Source organism: Pinus tabuliformis, chromosome 7 (genome assembly GCF_031772625.1).
Source record: "Pinus tabuliformis cultivar Carrire ecotype Pingquan chromosome 7, CPIR1, whole genome shotgun sequence".
Lineage (NCBI taxonomy): Eukaryota > Viridiplantae > Streptophyta > Pinopsida > Pinales > Pinaceae > Pinus > Pinus tabuliformis.
In genome coordinates this window covers 1,651,998,902-1,652,024,392 of record NC_142293.1, presented here as the reverse complement: position 1 = coordinate 1,652,024,392, position 25,491 = coordinate 1,651,998,902, and the positions used below count along the sequence as shown (strand labels likewise).

Below are 25,491 nucleotides of genomic sequence, written 5' to 3'. Positions count from 1 at the left end.
GAGATAGAGGGTACTTGATGCAGGTGTTTACACTTTTGACCTTTTAGGGGTCCAATCATAGCGCTGCACGGTTGAACAAAACGTACCACACAATTGGCATTTGCATCACAATGCAGCAACGTGTATATTTAGAACGACAGATGCGCATCGTTTTTCACGTTCCAAATCCGTTTTGGGTCCACATGACCCCAATCTGTTGAAGCAAACACATCAAATTTATCAAAAATATCCTACTGAAAAGGACAACACACTTGACGTTCGAAACACGCGTACTGCCTAATCTTTGCAGTTGGTAGGAATATTCCTGAGAAGTTTCTAGAGGTGCCCACGCGGCATCCAAGATCCAGCGAAACTGTGGAGGAAGGAGTTTTGGATGCGCGTTAAACGGAAGCAACCCATCCGCCCTTTAAATCCACACCATAACACACTCATCATCAGGAATCACAGCTCAAGAATTCGTATCTGGTTTAGCTCCTCTGGCTTGCAACCGATTTTCACTTTACTAAAGCACTCTAATTCGTCTCGGATTGCAGTTTGCCCAGCTGCTGTCCTTAGGGTTTGGTGGTCGTTAGGTTTTCGTTTCAAGATTGTATTCTCCCTACAAAGTGAGTCTGGTAATGGCGATTCCGAAGACCACGGTAACAACTGATAAGAAGTGGCTAGAAATGGCCCCTCCGCGGAGAGTATGTGTGGGAAGACGGCGGCCTTTGGAGAAAACACTGCGGCCAATCGCAGAAGAGTGCAGTCTCAGTAATGGCGAGCTCATGGATGGCCTTCGCCCTACTTTTCCTGCGGTCAGTAGCTTCAAGGCGGAGGGCGATAATGAAAGATTTCCGTCAGCAGAGTGTTAAAGTTTTTCTTCTACAGGTCCCGAAATCCTTTTGGAAGTCTTGAAAATCAAGGAGCTGTTTGTGGGAATCGATGCGTGATCTGGATAATCCGCTTGTAACGGTCTTATTCTGCTGTAATTACCCAAAGTTGTAACATATTTTTTACTCTTACGAAATTATGAAAATATGTTCAGAAATACGTGGAATTGTGTTCTGAATTGGCATTATTTGGAGATTAAATTGGGGTTTAATTATCAAGCCATTAAATTATTAATATCTTCCGGATAAACAATTTTGTGCAACATCCATGGTGGAAATTTTAACCCATCGCTGGCTGTGTTTTACGCGCAACAGAGGATTTAGGCTTTAAATGTTTGTAACAGCAGCCTTTAAATGTTTGTAACTGCAATGCACTTTTGGGAAATCAACCCCTGTATTTTTCAACTTTGATGCCAATTTACACTCTCTTTTGTTTCCCGGAAAAATATATACGAAATCAAAGTTGGGATGTCAATGTAATCCAACTAAACGCCCATAGCATCCTTTGATATCGTTTCTGTATGGTATTTTTGAGCACTGTGGTACTTCCTCAGTGCATCTCTGGCTTCAATGTTTTATAAAACACAAATTAGAGGCTAACTTTACGATAATCTCTCTTATTGTCTATTGGTTGTCTTATGATATGTGTAACAAATATTAGAATATAAAATTCGTTGTGTGTGGAGCACGATATCTAAATGAGACGTGGCAACACTATCTTCTCTTTCACACGCATCTCAACAATGTTTGAAGCCACTTTGCCCTGGATCTATGACATATTTATTTATCTATTTTAATTTGTTTATATATGTTTATATGTATATGTTTATATAAATAATAAACATATGGCTTTCCTTCCATAAACGAATTAAAATAGATAAATAATAAACATATACATATATATGTATATAAACATATACATATATTTATATACATATTTGGAAGGAAAGCCATGAAAACTTTGGAGTACATTTCCACATTTTGTGGTTACTAACTTAATAAACTTTCCACTGTGATCACTCGGCCCTGTCCAGAAAATCGAAGGAACTTGAATTAGAAATTCAAGAAAGTTGAACCAGTGATGAGCAACCATATCAAATAACTCTATGTCTTGTTGTAAATCACTTGAAGTAATCATTGAGGCTATCATGATGTATAACATATAAAAGTTATTTGAATTAATTATGAATTTATCTTTAAAAAACTGAAATAAATATATTATAGGATATTTTTTACTAATTTATCTAAGTAATTTTATATCCATAACAATTAATAAACAATTTACTTTGCAACCATGAACTAATTTCATGAAATATGAATTTAATTCAGAGTGTGGTGCACAATGTATGGTACATATATAATATCTAATTTCATGAAATATGAATTTAATTCACAGTGTGGTGCACAATGTATGGTACACATATAATATCTATATGATTTAGAAGCATCATAGACTAATATTATAATTTACTTTGAACCCATCAACTAATTTCATGAAATATGAATTTAATTCATAGTGTGGCGCACAATGTATGGTACACATATAATATCTGAGCATCATAGACTAATTTGTTATTTTACACTTGTCAACTTACCTTTTATAAGAAAAAATAATTTAAATACAAATTATCTTTATAGTACCTTCCAGTAGGATATTCATAATGTAAGGTATAAAGGTAATAACTTCTTGTTGGGAGACTTCAACACTAGGTATGCAACTAATCAAGCTTTTTTTCTAAGTAATGTTTCAAACCTTAATCATCTTTGGTTGGACGAGGACTTTGATTTAGCCAATAGATTCAAAAGAAAATTTGAAGAACTAACCGAGTATTATTTATTTGGTACCAAGTTATTCAAGTTTTATGGTTCTCAAGGCCTTATAATTTGCAATGGCATAATCAAGTGACTTGTATACCTGGGCTTGGAAGTAGTGTCCTGGATTATGTGATATATAATATCTTTGTTTCAAACCAAATAGTAAACTTTGACTTATTAAATGACCATGAGCCTTACTATGATCATAGACCTTTAACATATCTCTAAATTTTTCCACCCAAAACAACCACATACATAAGATTTGTGAAAGTCAAAGCCACATTCTTTTTTACTAGAGTACAATAGATATCTTCTTAAAGGATTTAAATAGGGATTATAACTCTTAACTTATAAGGATAACATTAAAAACCTTTATCATAATTTTACTACAACTCTCTCTACTACCATTAGCAAGTTCTCTACCAAAGTGTTATATAAAAAGAATAATAGAACTACCAACCCTTGGTATGATAATGGTATGATAATGATCGTAAAATTACTAAAAAAGTGATTAGAAATACTCTTAATGAAACCTTAGAACTTGATAAAATACAATTATACAAATATCTTATTAAAAGAAGGAAAATATATTATATAAGTAGAAATAAAGAGTAGCACCTCTCTAAATCTAATATTGGAAAAATTTGAAGGAAAATTACGATTCATAAAACTAAAGAAAATCATTTGATTCTACTAAAGAATTAGAATATTTACCTTAAAACCCTCTATGAATTCCCAAACACCATGGATGCCATTTTCAATGCCCCTATAGAGGATGTTATCTTCCTCGGAAGACATTAAGTTTGGGGATAAACAATCCACTAATGGGAAATCTAAGGACCTTGAAGGATAGAAAGCTATATTTTTTAAAATAGGATAACTATCATCATTCTGCACATACACAAGATCTTTAATTTAGCAATGAAGCAAGGCTTCCATAAGTCTTGGACGAAGAGCCTTATTGTGGATATCTTTAAGAGTGGGGATAAAATCATCCCTCTAAATATGGGACCATTATGATTAGCCATGTTTTAGCCAAATTGTACAAGCTTATTTTAGAAAAGCATATTAGCTTTTGGCTTGAAAGCCATGGTAAAAGAGCTAAAGACCAAGTTGGGTTTAGGAGTTATTATTCAACTATGGACCATCTTGTTACTCTTAGGACAATTGTAAAGGAATGTCATAATAATAAAACTAATCACTTTTATTGTTTTGTTGGTTTTAGAAATTTTTTTGACACATTCCTAGAAGAAAGCTCTGAAATAGGCTAGACGAGATAATGTTTTATCTCGAGTTGAAGGTTATTAAGACAAGGCTACAAGAGAATGTTGTTTCCAAGATTAGGATGAGTAGGGGTTGGTCGGAAGAAATTAAATGCAATATTGGATTCAAGCAAGGATGTTCCTTATACCATACCTATATATATATATATATATATAAGCTAGAAGAGTGTTTAAAAGATATAGGTTGTGTTGGCCCCACACTCACTGGTTTGGTTATAAATCTTCACCTTTTATGCTTACTGATATTGTTCTTTTCGCAAGGGGCCACTACAATTTTAGCAAGAAACTCAAAATCCTCCAAGATGGATATGATTGTCAATAATGACGAAACTAAGAACGTGATAATTAAATCCAAGAAGACCACCTATGATACTTTTATTTATAATAACAAATCCTTGAAGGAAGTTCCTTCATACAAAAAACTGGTAATCGACATCCATCATAAGCTTCCTAAATTACCTCTAAAATTAATGACCTTCTACTCAAGCATGGCAAACATAAGCATGTCCAGTCTTGGATGAACCATTGAAGAGTAAGAAGGAGATGATCTTGTAGAATTTGGATCATATTAAAAATATTATTACTTCCAAATTGAAGGAGAAATAATGGGGAAATAAAGAGCTAGAGGGGAATAGGAAACTATGATATCATAAGGAGGTGATCAACCCCAATCTCAAAAATCAAAATTAGATGTCTATCTTGACTAGTATTAAGACGAAAATGAACATTGTCAAGGTTAGAAGTAATTTCCATGAGCTTCATAATGAAACTATACAATGGTCTGTTCCCAAAATTCCATCAAATGAAATAGCTTGTCACCTATGCGAGCCTGAGAAGGTTGAAGATGAAAAATATTTTCTATTAGATTGTCCATCTTATACTCGCATTCAATTTAATTTTCAAAATATTTGTCACATTACCAACCTTCTTGACCTTTTACTTCAACAAAATTATAGTTATCTATGAACACTTCTCTCACTTCTCTTTGATCACATAAATACAATTTAAACCATTCTTATTAATTTCTTGCCTTTTGAAAATCCAGTAAACCTTATAAAACTTAGTGTACATTAACCATCATCATCACAAAATGTTAAAAAATTATTTAATTATTAAAAAATATTTAAATATAATTATATTTTTATGATATATTGCATACTATACCTATTGTATTCCATTTTCACAAATATCACTTTAGATATATAAGAATACAATATATATTAATATTACTTTGTGAATATAATGTATTATAGAACTTTTTTTTCGCCTTTCAATTTAATATATTAAAGCATTAATCTTCTTATATTAGTTAATAATTTGTATATCTATTTAAATTTTAAAAAAAAATGAACCTAAATTAACACGGTAATATTAATTTTTAAAATTTATTTTTATTTAATTAAAAATTAAAATTAATAAAATAACTTATTTATCCGTTAATTTAAATTAAAAACTTTCACTTAAAAAGTTAAGTGCACCGCGACCCCAAAAAGTTGGCTTTTGGATTAAAAATCCAGATCCAAAATGTCAAGGAATCATCCTTGAATCTTTAATCGAGAAATTAATGATACTTCAATTTGAAACTCAAATGATTAGTGTGAAAACTCAACTTTGGTTAGTGTTAAAGTGGGTCCTAAAAGGTCAACCTTACACTCACGTTACAATCATAGCCAAAGTATGAAATGACCATCTCTAAATTATTTTATTATTATCATATTTGTTACTCGGTCATGAGTTGGAGAACTTCTCCGCTAATATGTGGCACTCGGGAGACGACGTTATTCCCTAATATAGGGAAGAGTACACTTGGAAAAAAGATCGGAATCTTAATGGAGTGTTTTAAAAAACGATTGAGTATATATATTAATTTTTAAGTTACATCATTAACCATATATTTATTATGTCGATGTTAATTTAATTAAAAATTAAAATATATATATATATATATATATATAACTATTTTTAAGATAAATTTTAAACATTTGTTTTAGTTAAGAATGTAGATGTATGTCTAGAAATTTCGAAGGTGTTTTTAGAAGTTTATGTGTTCATGATGTTGCAGGAGGGCATGGCGGTTGCATGATTGCGAAACTCAGCAAGCAAGGGAATCACCTTGATTCGAAGAGTTGGGGCTATCCTAGGGAGGGGGCATAAACATGATCCTGGGCTCGTCATGGATGCTCTCGTTGTGGCATCTGTTAGGTACTGTTAGGTCTGGTGTGGACGTCTTTATAATCAAACTATTATCAAGAACCTTATCAAAAACCTTTAATGATATCATTGATTAATTAGAAAATATTAGTTCCCATCACAAAATAGGTAATTACATTGGTATTTAGGTTCATTATACTCAACACTTAGTAGAAGCAAGTATAAGGGGATGGTAAGTTGAGAGAACCATATCTTATCAATTAGACTAAAGTATCAACATATCACAATGTGTCTAATTATATTGACATCATATCAACTAAAGATTACTCATAACAAGTCATGAAAGATATACTCATTAGATTACATGTCTCAAAGCGAGTAAATATCTAATGAGTGACTATTCCAAAAAGCTTCCACCCAACCATATAAAACACCCAAGTCTAACAAGAGGGTAGTTAGTATGCAATGTGAAGTTTAATAATTGCTAGAAAAGAGTACAACACATACTAAGGTGCAATTCATCAACAATTAGCCACCAAGGGAAACCCCAACCATCATCCACAGAGGATGATACTTGTAAGCATTGACTATCGATGATTAGTGAAGTGTTAATCATCCATATATATTAATAACATTTGCTACCATAAACATCCAAATATCTAGCACAACGCTCACATGCACCACGACTTAATGCACTATTAATTATTGATTACTCCAATATAAAATCTAATATATTCCATGTAATATCTAGAGTAAAGTTCTGATTAAGGAGTGTGAGAATCCAAAGGAGACAATGAGTTATTTTGGACTACTTTTTTTTGAAAGAATGAAGAACAATTAAAAAGTTTCTTGCTGGCATTGCTAAAAACTATATTAAATGCTAGATCTTAGACTTTTGTTATCCATAATGATTATGAGATTGTCTTTCGGATAATTCACATTATTAAGATTTGGTTAATCTGAAAAACTAAATCTTAATAATGTGATTAATCCGAAAAACAATCTCATTATCATTATATTGGATGGTTAGCATGCATCCTCCCAATCTCATTATCATTATATTGAATGGTTAGCATGCATCCTCCCACATGTTGTAGTAATGTGCTAGAATTTGTACTAATTGCATCACTTACAATAAAAACATAAGAAATTTCTCTACAAAAACTAAAATGAACATTTTCTTTTCAAATCAATATTTACTCTTAAATATATGGCTTTTTTCTAATTTACTTTTTTAAAATTTCTATGGAATTTGTAAAAAAACATCTCTAAATTACCCCTGGAAATGAGTATAAGCTTTAAGAAATCCCTTTAAAGCCTTAACCACAGTACCAAAACTATCCACAAATTGAAAATACAATTTCACCTCAACAACATTATTGCTGATACAATTTTGCCTCAAAAATAGTTTGCTAATAGGTGGGAATCCAAACATCATCCACCTTTAACTTGGACACGTTAATAATAACCTTTCATTTTCTCTTTAGTAGTAAGAAAACAATAAAATTTTCCTACACGGGCAGAGGGAATTATCCACCACATCTGGTTAACATCTTCACTAGACCCTCCATAGGGAATTATCCACCACATCTGGTTAACATCTTCACCAGACCCTCCATAGATAGGATGTAAGACGACAACATTAATGTTGTGAGGACATTCCAGATAAAGACAAGTGGAGAAAAGATTAAGGTCAAATCATTAATACGGAGAAAAAATAAAGTTGTGTGATGAAGCAAGGGTGCGGTAGAGGATTGCTGATGGAGGTGTTTACACTTTTGACCTTTTAGGATTCCATTCATGGCGCTGCACCGTTGAACAAAACCAACCACACAATTGGCATTTGCAACACAATGCAGCAACGTTTATCTGTACAACGACAGAAGGGCATCGTTTTTCAAGTTCCAAATCCATTTTGGGTCCACATGACCGCAATGTGTTGAAGAAAACACATCAAATTTATCACATATATCCTACTGAGAAGGACAACACACTCGTTCAGAACACACCTGGTGCCTAATCTTCGAGGTTGGTAGGAATATTCCTGAGAAGCTCCTAGAGGTGCCCACGCACCATCCAAGATCCAGCGACACTGCGTAGGAAGGAGTTTTCGATACGCGTTAAACGGAAACTACATATCCGCCCTTTAAATCCACAACACTGCGCGCACATCTTAAGGCGCAGTGGGAATCACAGGTCAAAAATTCGTGTCCTCTTGCGTGCAAGCGATTTTCACTTTACAAAAGCACTCTAATTCGCCTCAGATTGCAGTTTTCCCTGGTGCTGTCCTTAGGGTTTGGTGCAGGCTAGGGTTTTCATTTCAAGATTGTATTTTCCAGACAATTTGACTCTGGTAATGGCGATTCTTAAGACGACGGTAAATAGTGATAGGAAGTGGCTAGAAATCGCCCCTCGGCGGAGAGTATGTGTGGAAGACGGCGGCCTTTCGAGTCATGGATCATCTGATGGTAGTGGCATATTATACATTTTCCCTAGTGGCATATTATACATTTTCCCTCATGTTCTTTTCCTGCTGGCTCATTTTTATACATCTAGATCATCTGCAGTCATTTTTTGTCTTTAAATCTGTAAAAGTAATTTTTAGGGTTTTAGATCTCATTAGGTCTAGGGTTTCATCAATAAGATCTTGGAAACACTCAATAATGGTTCTGAGGCACATGAGGAAGTCAAATAAAGTATAACAATAATAATTTCAATAATCACATGCTCAGGCCTTCCCTTTCCCTTTCCTTGTCTTACTTGCTAAGGCCATATTTTCTTAACCATCTCGAATGCTTCTCTTGATCTCCTCCTGCATGAGATCCGACCACTAGCAGTTTCTCTCTTCCATTCCAGCATAGAAGAGCGCAGTCTCAGTAATGGCGAGCTCATGGATGTCCTTTGCCCTAATTTTCCTGCTGTCAGTGGCTTCAAGGCTGAGGGCGATAATGAAAGATTTGCGTCAGCGGAATGTTAAACCTTTTTTCTGCAGCTCCCAAAATCTTTTTGGAAGTCTTGAAAATCAGGGAGCTGTTTGTGGGAATCGATGCGTGATCTGGATAATCCGTCTGTAACGAACTTATTCATCTGCAATTACCCAATTTTGTAATATATTTTTTACTTTTATGAAATTATGAAAATATGTTCACAAATACATGGATTTGTGTTCTAAATGGGTCAAGATCATTTCCGCTGACATCTATATGATTGGTATTATTTGGATATTAAATTGGGGTTTAATTATTAAGCCATAAAATTATTGGTATCTTCCCCAACGAAAATGTTGTGCAACATCAGTAGTGGAAATTTCAACACATAATTGGCTGTGTTTCAGGCGCAGCAGAGGATTTAGGCTTAAATGTTTGTAACTGCAATGCACATTTGGGAAATCAACCCCTATATTTTTCAACTTTGATGCCAATTTACACACTTTCTTCCTTTCAACAGAATCAGAGTTTGGATGTCAATGTAATGCAACTAAACGCCCATAGCATCCTTTGATAACGTTTCTGCATGGCATTTTTTAGCACCGTGGTACTTCCCTAGTGCATCTCTGGGTTCAATATGTGTTATAATACACAAATTAGAGGCGAACTTTACAATAATCTCTCTTATTGTCTCTTGGTTGTCTTATGATGTGTGTAACAAATATTAGAATATAAAATTCATTGTGTCCACCATGATCTCTAAATGAGATGTGGGGACACTATTGTCTCTTTCACACATATCTCAACATGTATGAAGCCACTTTGCCCATGTTGTATAAAATTTTTATTTTTATTTTTTTAATTTGTTTTCATATATATATTTTTAATTTGGAATGAAAGCCATTTTTCCATGATGTATAACATTTTTATGTGAGATAGGTGGCCTCAACTTGCCCAGTGGGAAACCAAGTCTGTTGGCCACCTATCCTCATTATAAGCCATCCAAAAACAATAAAGTATCAGCCTTTTTAACCAAGCTAGATAAGTTTCAGTTTCATGGTAAGACTCTATATGTCTATCTATCATAAGCATGCATATTGTAAAGTAAATGCTACCCATAAAAACAAAAACCGCCTAGATTAACTCGCTATTCCTGCTGCTCTTTTGAAGCTGACTCGACCGATGTCGGGTCCTTGGCAGAATCACTAGGCATCTCAGCTAGTTCGATGATGCAAGGGATGTGCCTTTGAATTCTGTCCAAGCAGATGTCCTACTTGTGAAGTTGAAATTGAATTTGCTGCAAATCTTTTTTTATAGTTGGGCATATCTTGGAGGGTCAGCGCCATCCCCACTGATATTTGCTCCATCGCCTTCCCCATTAGGATTTTCATAAGCCAATAAAGATAAAGGGTCTGTTTAAACTGAGTTATTTTACCTCTGGTATTCCCGGGATCCGAGATTACAGTCCTCCAGTTCTCAATCTCCTCCTCAGTCTCGCCTTGCTGTTTAATTTCTCCCTCCCATTCTTCCAACAACTTATAGATACCAACATCCGTTCCCTCCCTATAAGCCACAACAGCTTCGCTGATAAGGTGTTCTACCAGCTTCATTCCTTTTCTCGGTTCTGAGGTGCTTGGGTCATTTTCCCGTGCAGGTTCCCTCCCACGTCTTCCACGCCCTCTTCCTCTTGCCGACCGAGCCATCTCCACTTTGTACACACCTTGTTCAAAGGCACGATGAGTTAACCTCTGTCGTTGAATTTCAATACCAACGTTAACTTTATTCCTTTGCCTATCCCGATTGCTTTCTAAGACATACACAGGTTGGGTGACAGCCCGTTCAGGAAATGAGGCCAGTCGCCTTGCCCTGTCTTGCTTCTCTCTGCTCCCTTCCCGGTGCCACTCATACACAGTTCGGTTGACCCACCCCTCTCTCGACCAAGCGAGAGTTCCCATGCACAGGTGAGCCTTCCCATTCCCCTTTGCCCAGTCAAGGGTTCCCCAGCAAGGTTGAGCCTTCCCATTCCCCTCTACCCAGTTAAGTTGCACCACTCCTCTGCTTTCCTTCATGCCTACCCTTCCCCATTGCATTACTTCTTCCATTCCACCCGAATAGTCATGTGAATTCACTCTGCTGCTCTCAAGAGGGGCTTCCCATTTGCTAACCAAGTCAACACTCAGGACCCTCGAAGGCAAAAAACTAAACCAAACAACATCTCGCCCATGTCTACAATGTTTTCCCTAGCTAGCCCCCTAGTTCCCCTCCCCTAGCTTCTCCCAAACCCTTCATCCATAAACAAACAATGTTGCCATAGCAAGAGGGTTGCATGATCAAGAAACATAACCAGATTCACTCCACTGATGCCATTGATGATGCCTTCACCTCCTTGCTCTAGTGCTCCAACTCCCACCATCGTTCGTAAAAATGTAGTTATCACTCCCTTGATCTTCCTTAACTCCACCATCTACCATGCCATTACATCTCCCCTGTCATTCCTTACCTGCAACGCCTCCCACCTTGTCCTTGCCATGCTCGCCACCTTTCCTACCACCCATCACCATGAGCATGTGGGGGGCAGTGGGAGGTACCCTTCCATTAATCCTCATAGTTCTCATGACTATTTTCCGTCCTTTCCAACCTCCAGCACACACCCAAATCGGGGTGTTTTCATATATATATTTTAGTTTGGAATGAAAGTTGGAAATTTTAGAGTATTTTTCGACATTTTGTGGTTGGTAAATCTAATAAACAGTCAACATTACCGGATTTGATAAAATCAAAGAAATTTGAACTAGAAATCCAAGAAAAGTTGAACCAGTGATTAACAATAACTAGCAACAATATCAAATAACTTCACATCTAGTTGTAAACCACTTGAACTAACCCTTAAGGATATCATTATGCATAACATATAAAAGTTATTTGAATTAATTATGAATTTATCTTTTAAAACATTGAAATAAATATATTATAATTTTTTTTGGCTAATTTAGCTGAGTAATTTCATATCCACAACAATTGATAAACAATCTACTTTGCAACCATTTACTAATTTCATGAAATATGAATTTAATTTACAGTGTGGTGTACAAACTATGATACACATGTAATATCTATATGATTTAAAAGCATCATAAACTAATATTGTAATTTGTTATTTTACACTTGTCAACTTACCTTTTATAAGAAAAAAGGATCTAGATAATATTATCTTTAGGAGTTGTCTTTAGTGCTACTTTTTGGACTTTTCGGTGCTAGAATCCTGCGGAAAATTTTGAGGTGAAATCTTGATTTGTGTTATTTAAATTGGTTTTTTGACTGTATATATGGACTTAGCACCCTGAAAAATCCCAAGGGCACTTCAATTGTGCAGGGTTGCCAAAAGTTTGTAATTCCAATAAATTCCTATCGGACTTCAGATAAATTAGACTGGAAAATTTTCCATAATGTCTCACTAAAGACAACTTGTTACCTTTATAGTACCTTAGAGTAGAATATCCACAGTGTAAGGAATACAGGTAATATTCTCTTGTTAGGAGACTTTAACGCTATGACGATAATTAATCAAGATTTTCTTCTAAGTAATGTTTCAAACCTTAATCCTTTTTGGTTAGATAAGGATCTTGATTTAGCTAGTAGATTCAAAAGAAACTTCGAAGAACTATTTGTACAAACTTAGTCAAGTTTTACAGTTTTCAATACCTTATAATTTGCAATGGCATAATCAAGTGACTTGTATTCCTGGGCTTGGAAGTAATGTCATGGATTAGGTGATATATAATATCCTTATTTCAAACTAAATTGTAATCTTTGACTTATTAAATGCCCATGAGCCTTACTATCATCATAGACGTTTAACCTATCTCTAAACTTTTTCATGCAAAACAAGCACATGCATAAGATATGTGAAAGTCAAAACTACACTCTTTTTTACTAGAGTAAAATGGATATCTTCTTAAAAGATTTAAATAGGCATTTAGAAATCCTAAATTATAAGGATAACATTAAAAACATTTATCATAATTTTACTACAACTCTCTCTACTACCATTAGCAAGTTCTCTACCAAGGTATTATATAAAAATAATAATAGAACTACCAACCATTGATATGATAATAACTGTAAAATTACTATAAAAACTATTAAAAATACTCTTAATGAAACCTTAAAACTTGATAAAATACAATTATACAAATATCTTATTAAAAGAAAGAAAATATATTATACAAGTAGAAAGCAAGAGTAGTTGTTGCACCTTTCTAAGTCTAATCTTACAAAATTTTGAATAATTTTTTATTCATAAGACTAAAGAAAATCATTTGATTCCATTAAACAATTAGAATATTTACCTTAAAACCCTCTACGAATTCCCTAACACAATGGATGCCATTTTGAATGCCCCTCTAAAGAATGTTATCTTCCTTGAAAGACATTGAGTTTGGGGATAAGTACCCCACTAATGAGAAAGCTAAGGACTTTGAAGGATACAAAACTAAAAAATTTAAAATATGGTAATTATCCTCATCCTGTACATACACAAGATCTTTAATTTAGTAGTGAAGTAAGGATTCCCTAAGCCTTGGATAGAGAGCCTTATTGTGGATATCTTTAAGAGTGGGGATAAACGCATTCCCTCTAATTATAGGACCATTTTGATTAGCCACATTTTAGCCAAGTTGTACATGCTTATTTTAGAAAGAAGATTAGGCTTTGGCTTGAAATCCATGGTAAAGGAGCTAAAGACTAGACTAGGTTTAGGAGATATTATTCAACTATGGACCATCTTGTTAAACTTATTACAATTGTCAAGGAATTTCAAAATAATGAAACTAATCTCTTTTATTGTTTTGTTGGTTTAGAAAATCTTTTGACACATTCCTAGAACAAAGCTATAAAATAGGCTAGAAGTGATAATGGTTTCTCTCGAGTTGAAGGTTGTTGTGACAAGGCTATACAAGAATGTTATTTCTAAGCTTAGGACTAGTAAGGGTTGCTTGGAAGAAATTAAATGCAATATTTGATTCAAGCAAGGATGTTCGTCATCCCATACCCTTTTTGGTATATATATATTGATAAACTAAAAGAGTGTTTGGAAGATATAGGTTGTGTTGGCCCCACACTCATTCATCTGGTCATAACTCTTCTCCTTTATGCTACCGATATTGTTCTTTTGGCAAGAGGCCATTACGATCTTGGAAAGAAACTCAAAATCCTCCAATATTGTTGCTCAAAGATGGATATGGCTATAAATACCAGCGAAACTAAAATCATGATAATTAAATCCAAAATGACCACCTATGATCACAACTCCTTGAAGGAAGTTCCTTCATACAAATATCTAGGAATCGACATCGATCATAAGCTCAATCAAAATTATAACATTAAGACAATAATAAATATAGGTTGGAAAACTAACTATGGGGTTGAAAACAATTGTAAGTTGGAAAATATTTAAATTTGGATTAAAAAATATCTTCTTTGAAACTCTCATCAATCTTGTTACTTCGTACAATTGTGAGGTTTGGGGTTGCAGTGTGCGTACTACCTCAAGTTTAAAGGAAATGCTTCCTACATTATCCTCATGATTGAAGCAAGTCTTTCCTCATTGAAAGCATGACTATAATTAGGAATTTTATGCATAAGAACAAGTTATGGAACATGTATTTCAAGAGGATTCCTAAATTACCTCTAAAATTACTGACCTTCTGCTCAAGCAAAGGTGACATAAGGATGCCTAGTCTTGGATGGACCACTGAGGAGTAAAGGAGGAGATCATCTTGTAGAATCTTGATCATATTAAAAATATTATTACTTCCAAATTTAAGGAGAAACTGTGGGGAAATAAAGAGCTAAAGGGAAATAGGAAACTATGATATTATAAGGAGGTGATCAACCCCAAGCTCGAAAACCAAAATTATATGTTTTCCTTGACTATTATTAAGAAGAAAATAAATATTAACAAGATTAAAAGTAATTTCTATGGGCTTCATAATGAAATTGCGCAATGGTCGATTCCCAAAATTCCATGAGATGAAATAGTTTGTCACCTATGCGAGCCTAAGAAGGTTGAAGATGAAAAACACTTTCTTTTAGATTGTCCATCTTATACTCACATTCAATCTAATTTTCAAAATATTTGTCACATTACCAACCTTCTTAACATTTTACTTTAACAAAACTATATCAATCTAGGAATACTTCTCTCACTTCTCTTTGAGCATAGAAATAAAATGTTAAATAATTCTTTGAAGCTCGAGCGAACCATATAAGACTTATTGTACATTAACAATCATCATCATCATAAAATGTAAAAAATTTATTTAATTGTTAAAGGATGTTTAAACATAACTATATATTTATGGTATTTATGGCGTATTACATAATAATTTTTTAAAAATTCATAATGCTATTATACACATTAATTATAATTAATATTTATGTGTGAACTCAAATTTGTTTATAATAATACTATACACATTATATTCAATATACTTAAATACAATTTTAGGTATATAAAAATGTATAATGTGACTTTGTGTATATAATATATTACAGACCATTTTTTCTTTTTAAATTAATATTTACTAATAATTTGTATATTTAACCTACATTAAATGATATTTTTTTAATCTTAAACCACATATTTTATGAAATTAAATTATATATATATATATATATATAATAATGGGTCAACTATATTAACTTATACAGTTAAAATAAATGGTTGCTATTTTTAATATTACATTTAAATTTCAATAAATTTTTATGGTAAAATTAATTAAAATATTAATTTTAAAAATATATTTTTATTTAATTAAAATTAAAATGAATAAAAATAACTTAGTTATCCATTAATTTAAATTAGAAACTTTCACTTAAAAAGTTAACTGCACCGTGACCCCAAAAAGTTGGCTTTTTTATTAAATATCCATGTCCATAATGTCAAGGAAGCATCGTTGAAACTTTAATCCAAAGATGAATGAAATTAAAAAGATCTCCATTACTACTCGATCGTAACGTGCAACATAAATGAGAGAGGAAGCTCACTTTCAATTTGAAACTCAAATGTGAAAGCGCGACTTTAATTAGTGTGAAAGTGGGTCCTAAAAGGTCAACATTACACACATCACCTTACAATCATGGCCGAAGTATGGATTGACCATCTCTAAATTATTTTATTATTATCATATTTGTTACTCGGTCATGAGTTGTTGGAGAACTTCTCCGTTAATATATGGGACTCGGGAGACAACGTTATTCCCTAATATAGGGAAGAATACACGTGGAAAAAATAACGGAATGTTAATGGAGTGTTTTAAAAAACGATGGAGGATATATATTAATTTTTAAGTTACATTATTAATGAAATATATTTATTACGGGGATTTTAATTTAATTAAAAATTAAAAAAACTAAATGTTAGTTAAGGAAAAAAAATTAAGATTTAACATTTGTAAAAAACCATAATTATTTTTAAGATAAATTTTAATTTTCTTAAACTAAAAATACAGATTTATTTCTGGAAATTTCGAACATATCAATTTTTGCCAATTTATTCATTCTATTTTTAGAGAAGTCTACTTATTTTTAGATTAGTTAAGAAGTATAGGAAGGCAATTGCAAGGGAAACACTTTGATTCCAAGAATTGGAGCTATCTTAGGGAGAGACATAAACAAAATCCCTGGCTTGTCATAGTACAAGATTCCCTGGCTTGTCATAGTACGAGATAAATAAGATCCCTGACTTCTCATAAGTACTCTGCTTTTGGTTGTGGCATCTGCTATGTACTTTTAGGTTTGGCGTTGGCATCTTTGTAATCAAAGTATTATAGTGGTAACCACTATTTCAACAAATAAATATTATAATACCTAATTCACCAGCCTAGAAAAAATGAGTGGAGATATTTTTCCACCTCTCTCGTTGTTTACATCTTCACCCAACCCTCCATAGAGGGGATGTAAAACAACAACATTAATGTTGTGAGGACATTGAAGATAAAAGACAAATGGAGAAAAGATTAAGGCCAAATCATTAATACGAAGAAAAAATAAAGTTGTGATAAAGCAGGGGTGTGGAAGAATACACTTGGAAACCCTGAAGCGGGCCTTATCACAGGAGGAGAAAGTTCCAGCAGATCATCCAGAGTACGACCTGCTGCCATCTCTAGGGCAATCCAAACTTTGCCTGAAATGTTAAGCTCCATTGATTTTACACAAAAGCTACCTTGATTTATGGAATTGCAGCTTTTCTTAACTTATGGAAACCAACTGCAGTAGTTTCCTTAAGTTAAGAAAATCAACTGCAATTACTAAATTTATAATTGGGAGCTACTAAAGTGGTCCATCACTTTGATCTGATCTATACCTTGATTTGTGGTTTTTCTAACACATAGCTTTTAGAAGCTTGATGGAAGCTTAGCTATATGTTCATCTGTTTGGTCCCCAAGCTCCTATCTCAATCCCCTTCAGTTCTACACCATCTAGCTGAGATAGCAGAGCTTGGAAGTGCCTTCAGATCAGCTGTCTTCTTTCCTTTTTGCATGCGCAGCTGGAGCGTGGTGTTTCAGAAGGAAATTGCATCAACAGTTTCACCAATGGCTGGAGGTAATTCGTACCCCTGGGCATTAAGTTTCAGTGATTCTTTTCAGTTCTTTCCGCATGCAGAATCGCTGTTTAAGTTTATTAGTTTTCTAACAGTTGGTATCAGAGCCCTTTTACCTCTGCCTTGCTATGTGTTGGCCAAGAAACAAATTTCGATCCACCGTTTCGTTCCATAATTTATTTCCTTTTGCGCAAACCGTGGGTCGTATATGACCTGTGTATTATGTGCATTGGCCAATATCCTCGTTCTATGCAACTATCACCATTTTGTTGTTGGAAGTCAGAGTCGTTCAATTTCCTTTATAAATTTTCTGATAGATGTTGTATTGGGACGATTATTGGCTACAAATGATCCTTTTATCAGAAATTTAGAGGAAATTTTGTTTGCAGAAAATATATTTTATCTGCAGATTTGTCCCGGGCGATTTACATCGTCAAAACCTTAAAAACAGGGGAATTTTGAATCCGCCTGTTATCTCAAGGCTCATATATTGCCAGCGCGCATTAATGACGCAGTTTATGAAATCAAATCTTAGGGTAATTTGTGGTCAAGAGTTCAATTCTTACGGAGGAGTTTTGTCTTCCCGCGAATCCGATCCATACAAAACTTCAATTATTATTGTTGTGTATGGGGGACTGGATGGCTCGGCCTAATTGAGGGCAATCCATAAAGTTTTTCCATGTTCTTATCTTTCGTCTCTGAAAATGATGACAATTCATAAATTAGGGGCAAGGTGTACAGTAACATTTTCTGTTTTTTATGGCTCCTTCCTCGTTTTATAGTTTCCATGAAACTCAGCTGTTGTTGTATTTTTCTATGAGTTGTTGAACTTATTTTTGTTAGAGTAAGCGCCAAGGTTAGTCCCAAAAATTTAGCGTTCCATGGTTCAAATTTGGAGTATGTATAGGAATTATGAATTCGATCCAGTGAATCCGTAAGATTCATTGCAGTAATTCGCATGGTGGCAAAAGGTTATTAAAATTGCCATCAATGCAAACGTATTTATATTACTATTCTTTATTTGGTTTTCGAATCGATGCAAGTTAATCATAACTGATTGATTCTGCTAATCAACAATGACAGTTGAATCGGTAACATAATAATCGTTATCATATATATTTAATCCATTATTCAGTGCTTTATGCGAGCCTTGTTTCTGATCTCTTGATATTTTGTAAAGTGTTTTCCAATAGTGGTTCACGTAGGGGAATGCTCTTTTCTAGTGTTTTCTAGTGGGAGCTATGAACCCCAAGGCGCTTTAATATGGTGCATGAAACAATTTTTTTTATTTATGTTTATTCAGCACATCATAAATGATCTGGCGCACTGTTCTTGAAATTTAACACTGCCTGATTTTAATTATGATCATTTTATTCGGCAGAAATTACCAGATATAAATCTTTTGATATAATTCTATCAAATTTGGCAAAGCGTTTGCTTAAGGGTTTAGTTTCAAACATAATAATTTCTGCATGTAAAAGGCCCACAAGGTGTGTTCTTGATAGGTCTCCAAGCTACAAATAGTGCCACAATGATGTATATGCTATAAACAACTTTGAATATTACTCATCTTTTTGGGCCTAGATGATATGATCCATGTGGGTTTGCATGACATTATCGTGGTGGTCATGTAGATCTTATGCCATAGAAATGGGTCCTATATGCCCATGAGATAAGGGTTAACACGATAATGGACAAACAAACTTACACAAGTGATATGCAATATTGATTATTTGGTAAGAGTCCATATTAGTGTGTGTATATGTGTGGGTTTGTGTATACAATGCAATATAAATGTAGCTATATATTTTACTCCTTTTGAATCTAAATGCAATCATTAAATTCCACATTTTGAATTACTTGTTCTCATTTTACTTTTATATGTCTTTATATAGCAAGGCTTCTGGCTGACACATCTAGTGGTGCAGTTAGCAGCCTTAAAGACTTGCACAATTTGTGTGTTAGCATGTGCCATGCTATTCAATATATGTTTATATGATGGTTCTTGAATTCGTTAGCTGCGTCTCCTGATCCCATCATTATCGAATAATGGCACTCTGTAAATTTTATAATTGATTACATATTTATTGTAAAAATTTACATTGAACTTACATTTATGAACATTTGTAATTAAAGAGAAATAAGAAATGGTTTATTTCTCATTTGGGCATTCAGTTTTGATCCTATGTTTATTTCGCATGAAGTTCAGATTTAGCGTTGTTGAAAATTAAGTTTTTGTGAGCAAAATAGCTTGTTTGCTGGTCAATTTTTGTTGCTTTATAAACTTAAGGATGGAGCCTGAAGTCAAGCCAGCTAGCCTTCGAACTGCATTTGCTATGCAGGTGCAAAGTAGATCAACGCTGCTTCAGTCAATCTCTGGGTTAAGTTTATAAATTGAACAATCAATTTGTAGTCATTTTCGGTAATGCTGACTGCTTTTGATTTTGCTGGAGAATTATTACAGTTTTATGGAGTTTATTAAAATGTCATTTTGACTTACTCCTTTCAGTAAACATTGTTTTTCTCTCTGGTTAAGTTTTGTTTATGCAGCAAAATAATGTCTAGTGATCCATATAATTTTAATTACTTAGAGAATAGCCACAACATCTTTAATTAAATAAAATTATATATTTTGTTTGATAAGATCACATAAAGATTATTTAGACATTAAATTGTAATTAATTACACTGAATATAATAAATTTTATCCCACAGGAATCTTTATTATATTTATTTAATTAATTAGGATAAAATTTCATAACCTACCCACAGAAGTTAGGAATTAATAAGTTTTATCATAAAGTTTTATTGAATCTGTTTGAATTGAAAATTTAGCCCACAGGCAATTTTCATGTCATTTGATTCAATTCCTTTTAAGTATGATTTACAATCAAATTGTAATTAATTACACTGAATATAATAAATTTTATCCCACGGGAATTTTTATTATATTTATGTGATTAATTAGGATAAAATTTCATAACCTACCCACATGAGTTATGAATTAATAAGTTTTATCATAAAGTTTTATTGAATCTGTTTGAATTAAAAATTTAGCCCACAGGCAATTTTTATGTCATTAGATTCAATTCTTTTTAGCATGTTTTACATTGGTAAAACATGAAAGTTTATTAAGCCTCAATTTTAACATAAGCATGTGATTTTTTAATGCAGTAGTACAACCTGCAAATTTCTCTGAAATTCGTTCTGACATTCCCGAACTTAAGGAAGTAATCTCGTTTGTTTGTTATGAATCTAATATGGTTAATGTTAATATTAACACATGGTGGATTGATTCTGGATCAACAATTCACATTTCGAATTCCTTGCAAGGTTTGCAAAACCTAAGGAAGCCAGTGGGAAGTGAGCAAAGCATCTTATCAGGAAACAAAATGGGCTCGCATGTAGAAGCTATAGGAACATGTTATTTAACTTTAAGTAGTGGTTTTGTTTTGGAGTTAGAAAAGACCTTTTATGTTCCAAGTTTTTCTAGAAACTTGATTTCAGTTTCAAGGCTTGTACCTTTTGGATATTCCTTAAACTTTTCAGAAAAATCTTTCAGTCTATTCTATAAATCTGATTATGTTGGGAATGGTATTTTGTCTAAAGGTCTTTACTGCATTAATTTACAAAACAAAGTCACATATGATTCAATGCATGTTCACACTGGCACTAAAAGATGTGTTATTAATGAAGATTCCTCTAAATTATGGCGCCGGAGACTAGGTCATATCTCCATAGATAGAATTAAAAGATTGGTAAATGAAGGAATACTTAATACTCTAGATTTTACTGATTTTGAGACTTGTGTGGACTGCATAAAGGGAAATCAGACCAACAAGTCAAAGAAAGGTGTCAATAGGAGTTCAGACATATTAGAGATCATACATACTTACAGATTTTATTGTCCATCTCACAACACTAGGATTGTGGAATCAAGAAATGCAAAGTTTCTTGAAAATGACTTGATCAGTGGGAGCGATCAAACCATAAACGTATTTTCTGAGAAAGATCATTCAGAATCTCAACCTTCCACTTCAAGTGATAGATTGGTTATTATTCATAGCACCCCTCAAGTACAAACTGGTGTTGAACAACCAATTGTTGAAGTTCCACAAGCTGCTAACGATATTCCAGTAGATCAAGGAGTTCAAGAGTTGCCAAGAACTTTTGAACAACAAGTTGAACCACATACTTCTCAGGAAGATGATGGTACAACATTAAGAAGATCTACTAGACCTAAGAGATCAGCAATTCCTAATGTATGCTCAAGTCTGCACAAGACCTGACATTGCATTTGTTGGGACGATATCAGAATGCTTATGTATATCCTGTTTGAGGCTGCTTTACATGGTGTATGGCTTAAGAATTTCATTTCTGGGCTTAGAATTATGGATTCTATCTCTAAGCCATTGAGAATATATTGTGATAATTCAGCTGCTGGTTTTATGGCTAAAAAAAAAATAAAAAAAAATGGGAGTCGAAATAAACACATCGACATTAAGTATTTAGCTATAAGGGAACGTGTTAAAGAAAATAAAGTGGTCATTGAGCACGTCAGCACTGAGTTAATGATCGCTGATCCTTTGACTAAGGGCATGCCATCATTTAAATTCAAGGATCATGTATTGAATATGGGACTTGGTTCCATTATGAAGTTTTTCATTGTATGGACAATGATATTTTAATGAAATTCTTAATTATTGTGATGTTTTTTCTCATATTTATGTGCACTTTAAGTTGATTTGAGAAAATTCATTTAAGAAGGACCAAGAATAAACATAAGGTTTATTCATTAAGAAATTGTTGCCACATAAATTATAATAAGAATAAATGCATAGTAATACATGGAAGATAATACTCGTCATAAGAGGACTTATCGTCATGATTCATGTATCTATTACTTAATACAGATTATCAATGGTTTTTAAGTTGAGACATTAAGTTTGGAAGTATGGACCAAGTGGGAGAATGTTAAGCTCCATTGATTTTACACAAAAGCTACTTTGATTTATGGAATTGCAGTTTTTCTTAACTTATGGAAACCAACTGCAGTAGTTTCCTTAAGTTAAGAAAATCAACTGCAATTACTAAATTTATAATTGGGAGCTACTAAAGTGGTCCATCACTTTGATCTGATCTCTACCTTGATTTGTGGTTTTTCTAACACATAGCTTTTAGAAGCTTGATCGAAGCTTAACTATATGTTCATCTGTTTGGTCCCCAAGCTCCTATCTCAATCCCCTTCAGTTCTACACCATCTAGCTGAGATAGCAGAGCTTGGAAGTGCCTTCAGATCAGCTGTCTTCTTTCCTTTTTGCATGCGCAGCTGGAGCGTGGTGTTTCAGAAGGAAATTGCATCAACAGTTTCACCAATGGCTGGAGGTAATTCGTACCCCTGGGCATTAAGTTTCAGTAATTCTTTTCAGTTCTTTCCGCATGCAGAATCGCTGTTTAAGTTTATTAGTTTTCTAACAGTTGGTATCAGAGCCCTTTTACCTCTGCCTTGCTGTGTGTTGGCCAAGAAACAAATTTCGATCCACCGTTTCGTTCCATAATTTATTTCCTTTTGCGCAAACCGTGGGTCGTATATGACCTGTGTATTATGTTCATTGGCCAATATCCTCGTTCTATGCAACTATCACCATTTTGTTGTTGGAAGTCAGAGTCGTTCAATTTCCTTTATAAATTTTCTGATAGATGTTGTATTGGGACGATTATTGGCTACAAATGATCCTTTTATCAGAAATTTAGAGGAAATTTTGTTTGCAGAAAATATATTTTATCTGCAGATTTGTCCCGGGCGATTTACATCGTCAAAACCTTAAAAACAGGGGAATTTTGAATCCGCCTGTTATCTCAAGGCTCATATATTGCCAGCGCGCATTAATGACGCAGTTTATGAAATAGCTCAAATCTTAGGGTAATTTGTGGTCAAGAGTTCAATTCTTACGGAGGAGTTTTGTCTTCCCGCGAATCCGATCCATACAAAACTTCAATTATTATTGTTGTGTATGGGGGACTGGATGGCTCGGCCTAATTGAGGGCAATCCATAAAGTTTTTCCATGTTCTTATCTTTCGTCTCTGAAAATGATGACAATTCATAAATTAGGGGCAAGGTGTACAGTAACATTTTCTGTTTTTTATGGCTCCTTCCTCGTTTTATAGTTTCCATGAAACTCAGTTGTTGTTGTATTTTTCTATGAGTTGTTGAACTTATTTTTGTTAGAGTAAGCGCCAAGGTTACTTTCTTTTCAGTTCTTTCCGCATGTAGAATCGCTGTTTAAGTTTATTAGTTTTCTAACATGAAAATCTTATGTTTTTTCCAAACTGCATGTCCCAAGAAGAAACAGCAAATGCTATTACCTTATTAGCATCATGGGCAATTCAGAAACACATAGATGACAACAGTCTCTCCAATAAACAAATAGCACAGCTCATAGCTAATAACTTTAGTTGTTTGGCTAACACATATTTAGCTTTTAGGAATCCAAACATAGAGTTGCACGGTTGAACAAAACCTACCACACAATTGGAATTTGCATCACAATGCAGCAACGTGTATATTTAGAACGACAGATGCGCATCGTTTTTCACGTTCCAAATCCGGTTTGAGTCCACATGATACCAATCTGTTGAAGCAAACACATCAAATTTATCAAAAATATCCTACTGAAAAGGACAACACACTTGACGTTCGAAACACGCGTAGTGCCTAATCTTTGCGGTTGGCAGGAATATTCCTGAGAAGCTTCTAGAGGCGCCCACGCGGAATCCAAGATCCGGCGAAACTACGGAGGAAGGAGTTTTGGATACGCGTTAAACGGAAGCAGCCCATCCGCCCTTTAAATCCACACCATAACACACTCATCATCAGGAATCTCAGCTCAGGAATTCGTATCTGATTTAGCTCCTCTGGCTTGCAACCGATATTCACTTTACTAAAGCACTATAATTCGTCTCGGATTGCAGTTTGCCCAGCTGCTGTCCTTAGGGCTTGGTAGTTATTAGGGTTTTCGTTTCAAAATTGTTTTCTCCGTACAAAGTGAGTGTCTGGTAATGGCGATTCACAAGACGACTGTAACAACTGATAAGAAGTGGCTAGAAATTGCCCCTCCGCGGAGAGTATGTGTGGGAAGACGGCGGCCTTTGGAGAAAACACTGCGGCCAATCGCAGAAGAGTGCAGTCTCAGTAATGGCGAGCTGATGGATGGCCTTCGCCCTACTTTTCCTGCGGTCAGTGGCTTCAAGGCGGAGGACGATGATGAAAGGTTTCCGTCAGCAGATTGTTAAAGTTTTTCTTCTACAGGTCCCGAAATCCTTTTGGAAGTCTTGAAAATCAAGGAGCTGTTTGTGGGAATAGATGCGTGATCTGCATAATCCGTCTGTAACAGCCTTATTCTGCTGTAATTACCCAAAGTTGTAACATATTTTTTACTCTTACGAAATTAGAAAATATATTCAGAAATACGTGGTATTGTGTTCTGAATGGGTTAGGCTCATTTCCGCTGACATCTATATGATTGGCATTATTTGGAGACTAAATTGGGGTTTAATTATGAAGCCATTAAATTACTAATATCTTTCGGATCAACAATTTTGTGCAACATCCATGCTGGAAATTTCAACCCATCGCTGGCTGTGTTTCACGCGCAACAGAGGATTTCAACTTTGATGCCAATTTACAGTTTTTCTTTTTTGCCTGGCAAAAATATATACGAAATTTAAATCCAAGTAAACGCCCATATCATCCTTTGATAACGTTTCTGTATGGTATTTTTGGGCACCGTGGTTGCATCTCTGGCTTCACAACCTGTTATAATACACAAATTAGAGGCAAACTT

The 25,491-nt window shown here is 34.2% G+C and overlaps 1 protein-coding gene across 1 annotated transcript; it reads left to right on the top strand.

Annotated features, from left to right (window-relative positions):
- Window positions 1–385: 385 nt before the first annotated feature.
- LOC149254774 (uncharacterized) lies at window positions 386–1,029 on the top strand. Its single transcript, XM_089457102.1, has one exon. It carries the CDS (start codon window positions 618–620, stop codon window positions 849–851), a length of 234 nt encoding a protein of 77 aa, XP_089313228.1. The 5' UTR covers window positions 386–617; the 3' UTR covers window positions 852–1,029.
- The last annotated feature ends 24,462 nt before the right edge of the window (window positions 1,030–25,491 follow it).

Excerpts from the sequence above, each read along its gene's own strand:
- LOC149254774 (XM_089457102.1), top strand. The coding sequence starts at position 618 with ATGGCGATTCCGAAGACCACGGTAACAACTGATAAGAAGTGGCTAGAA.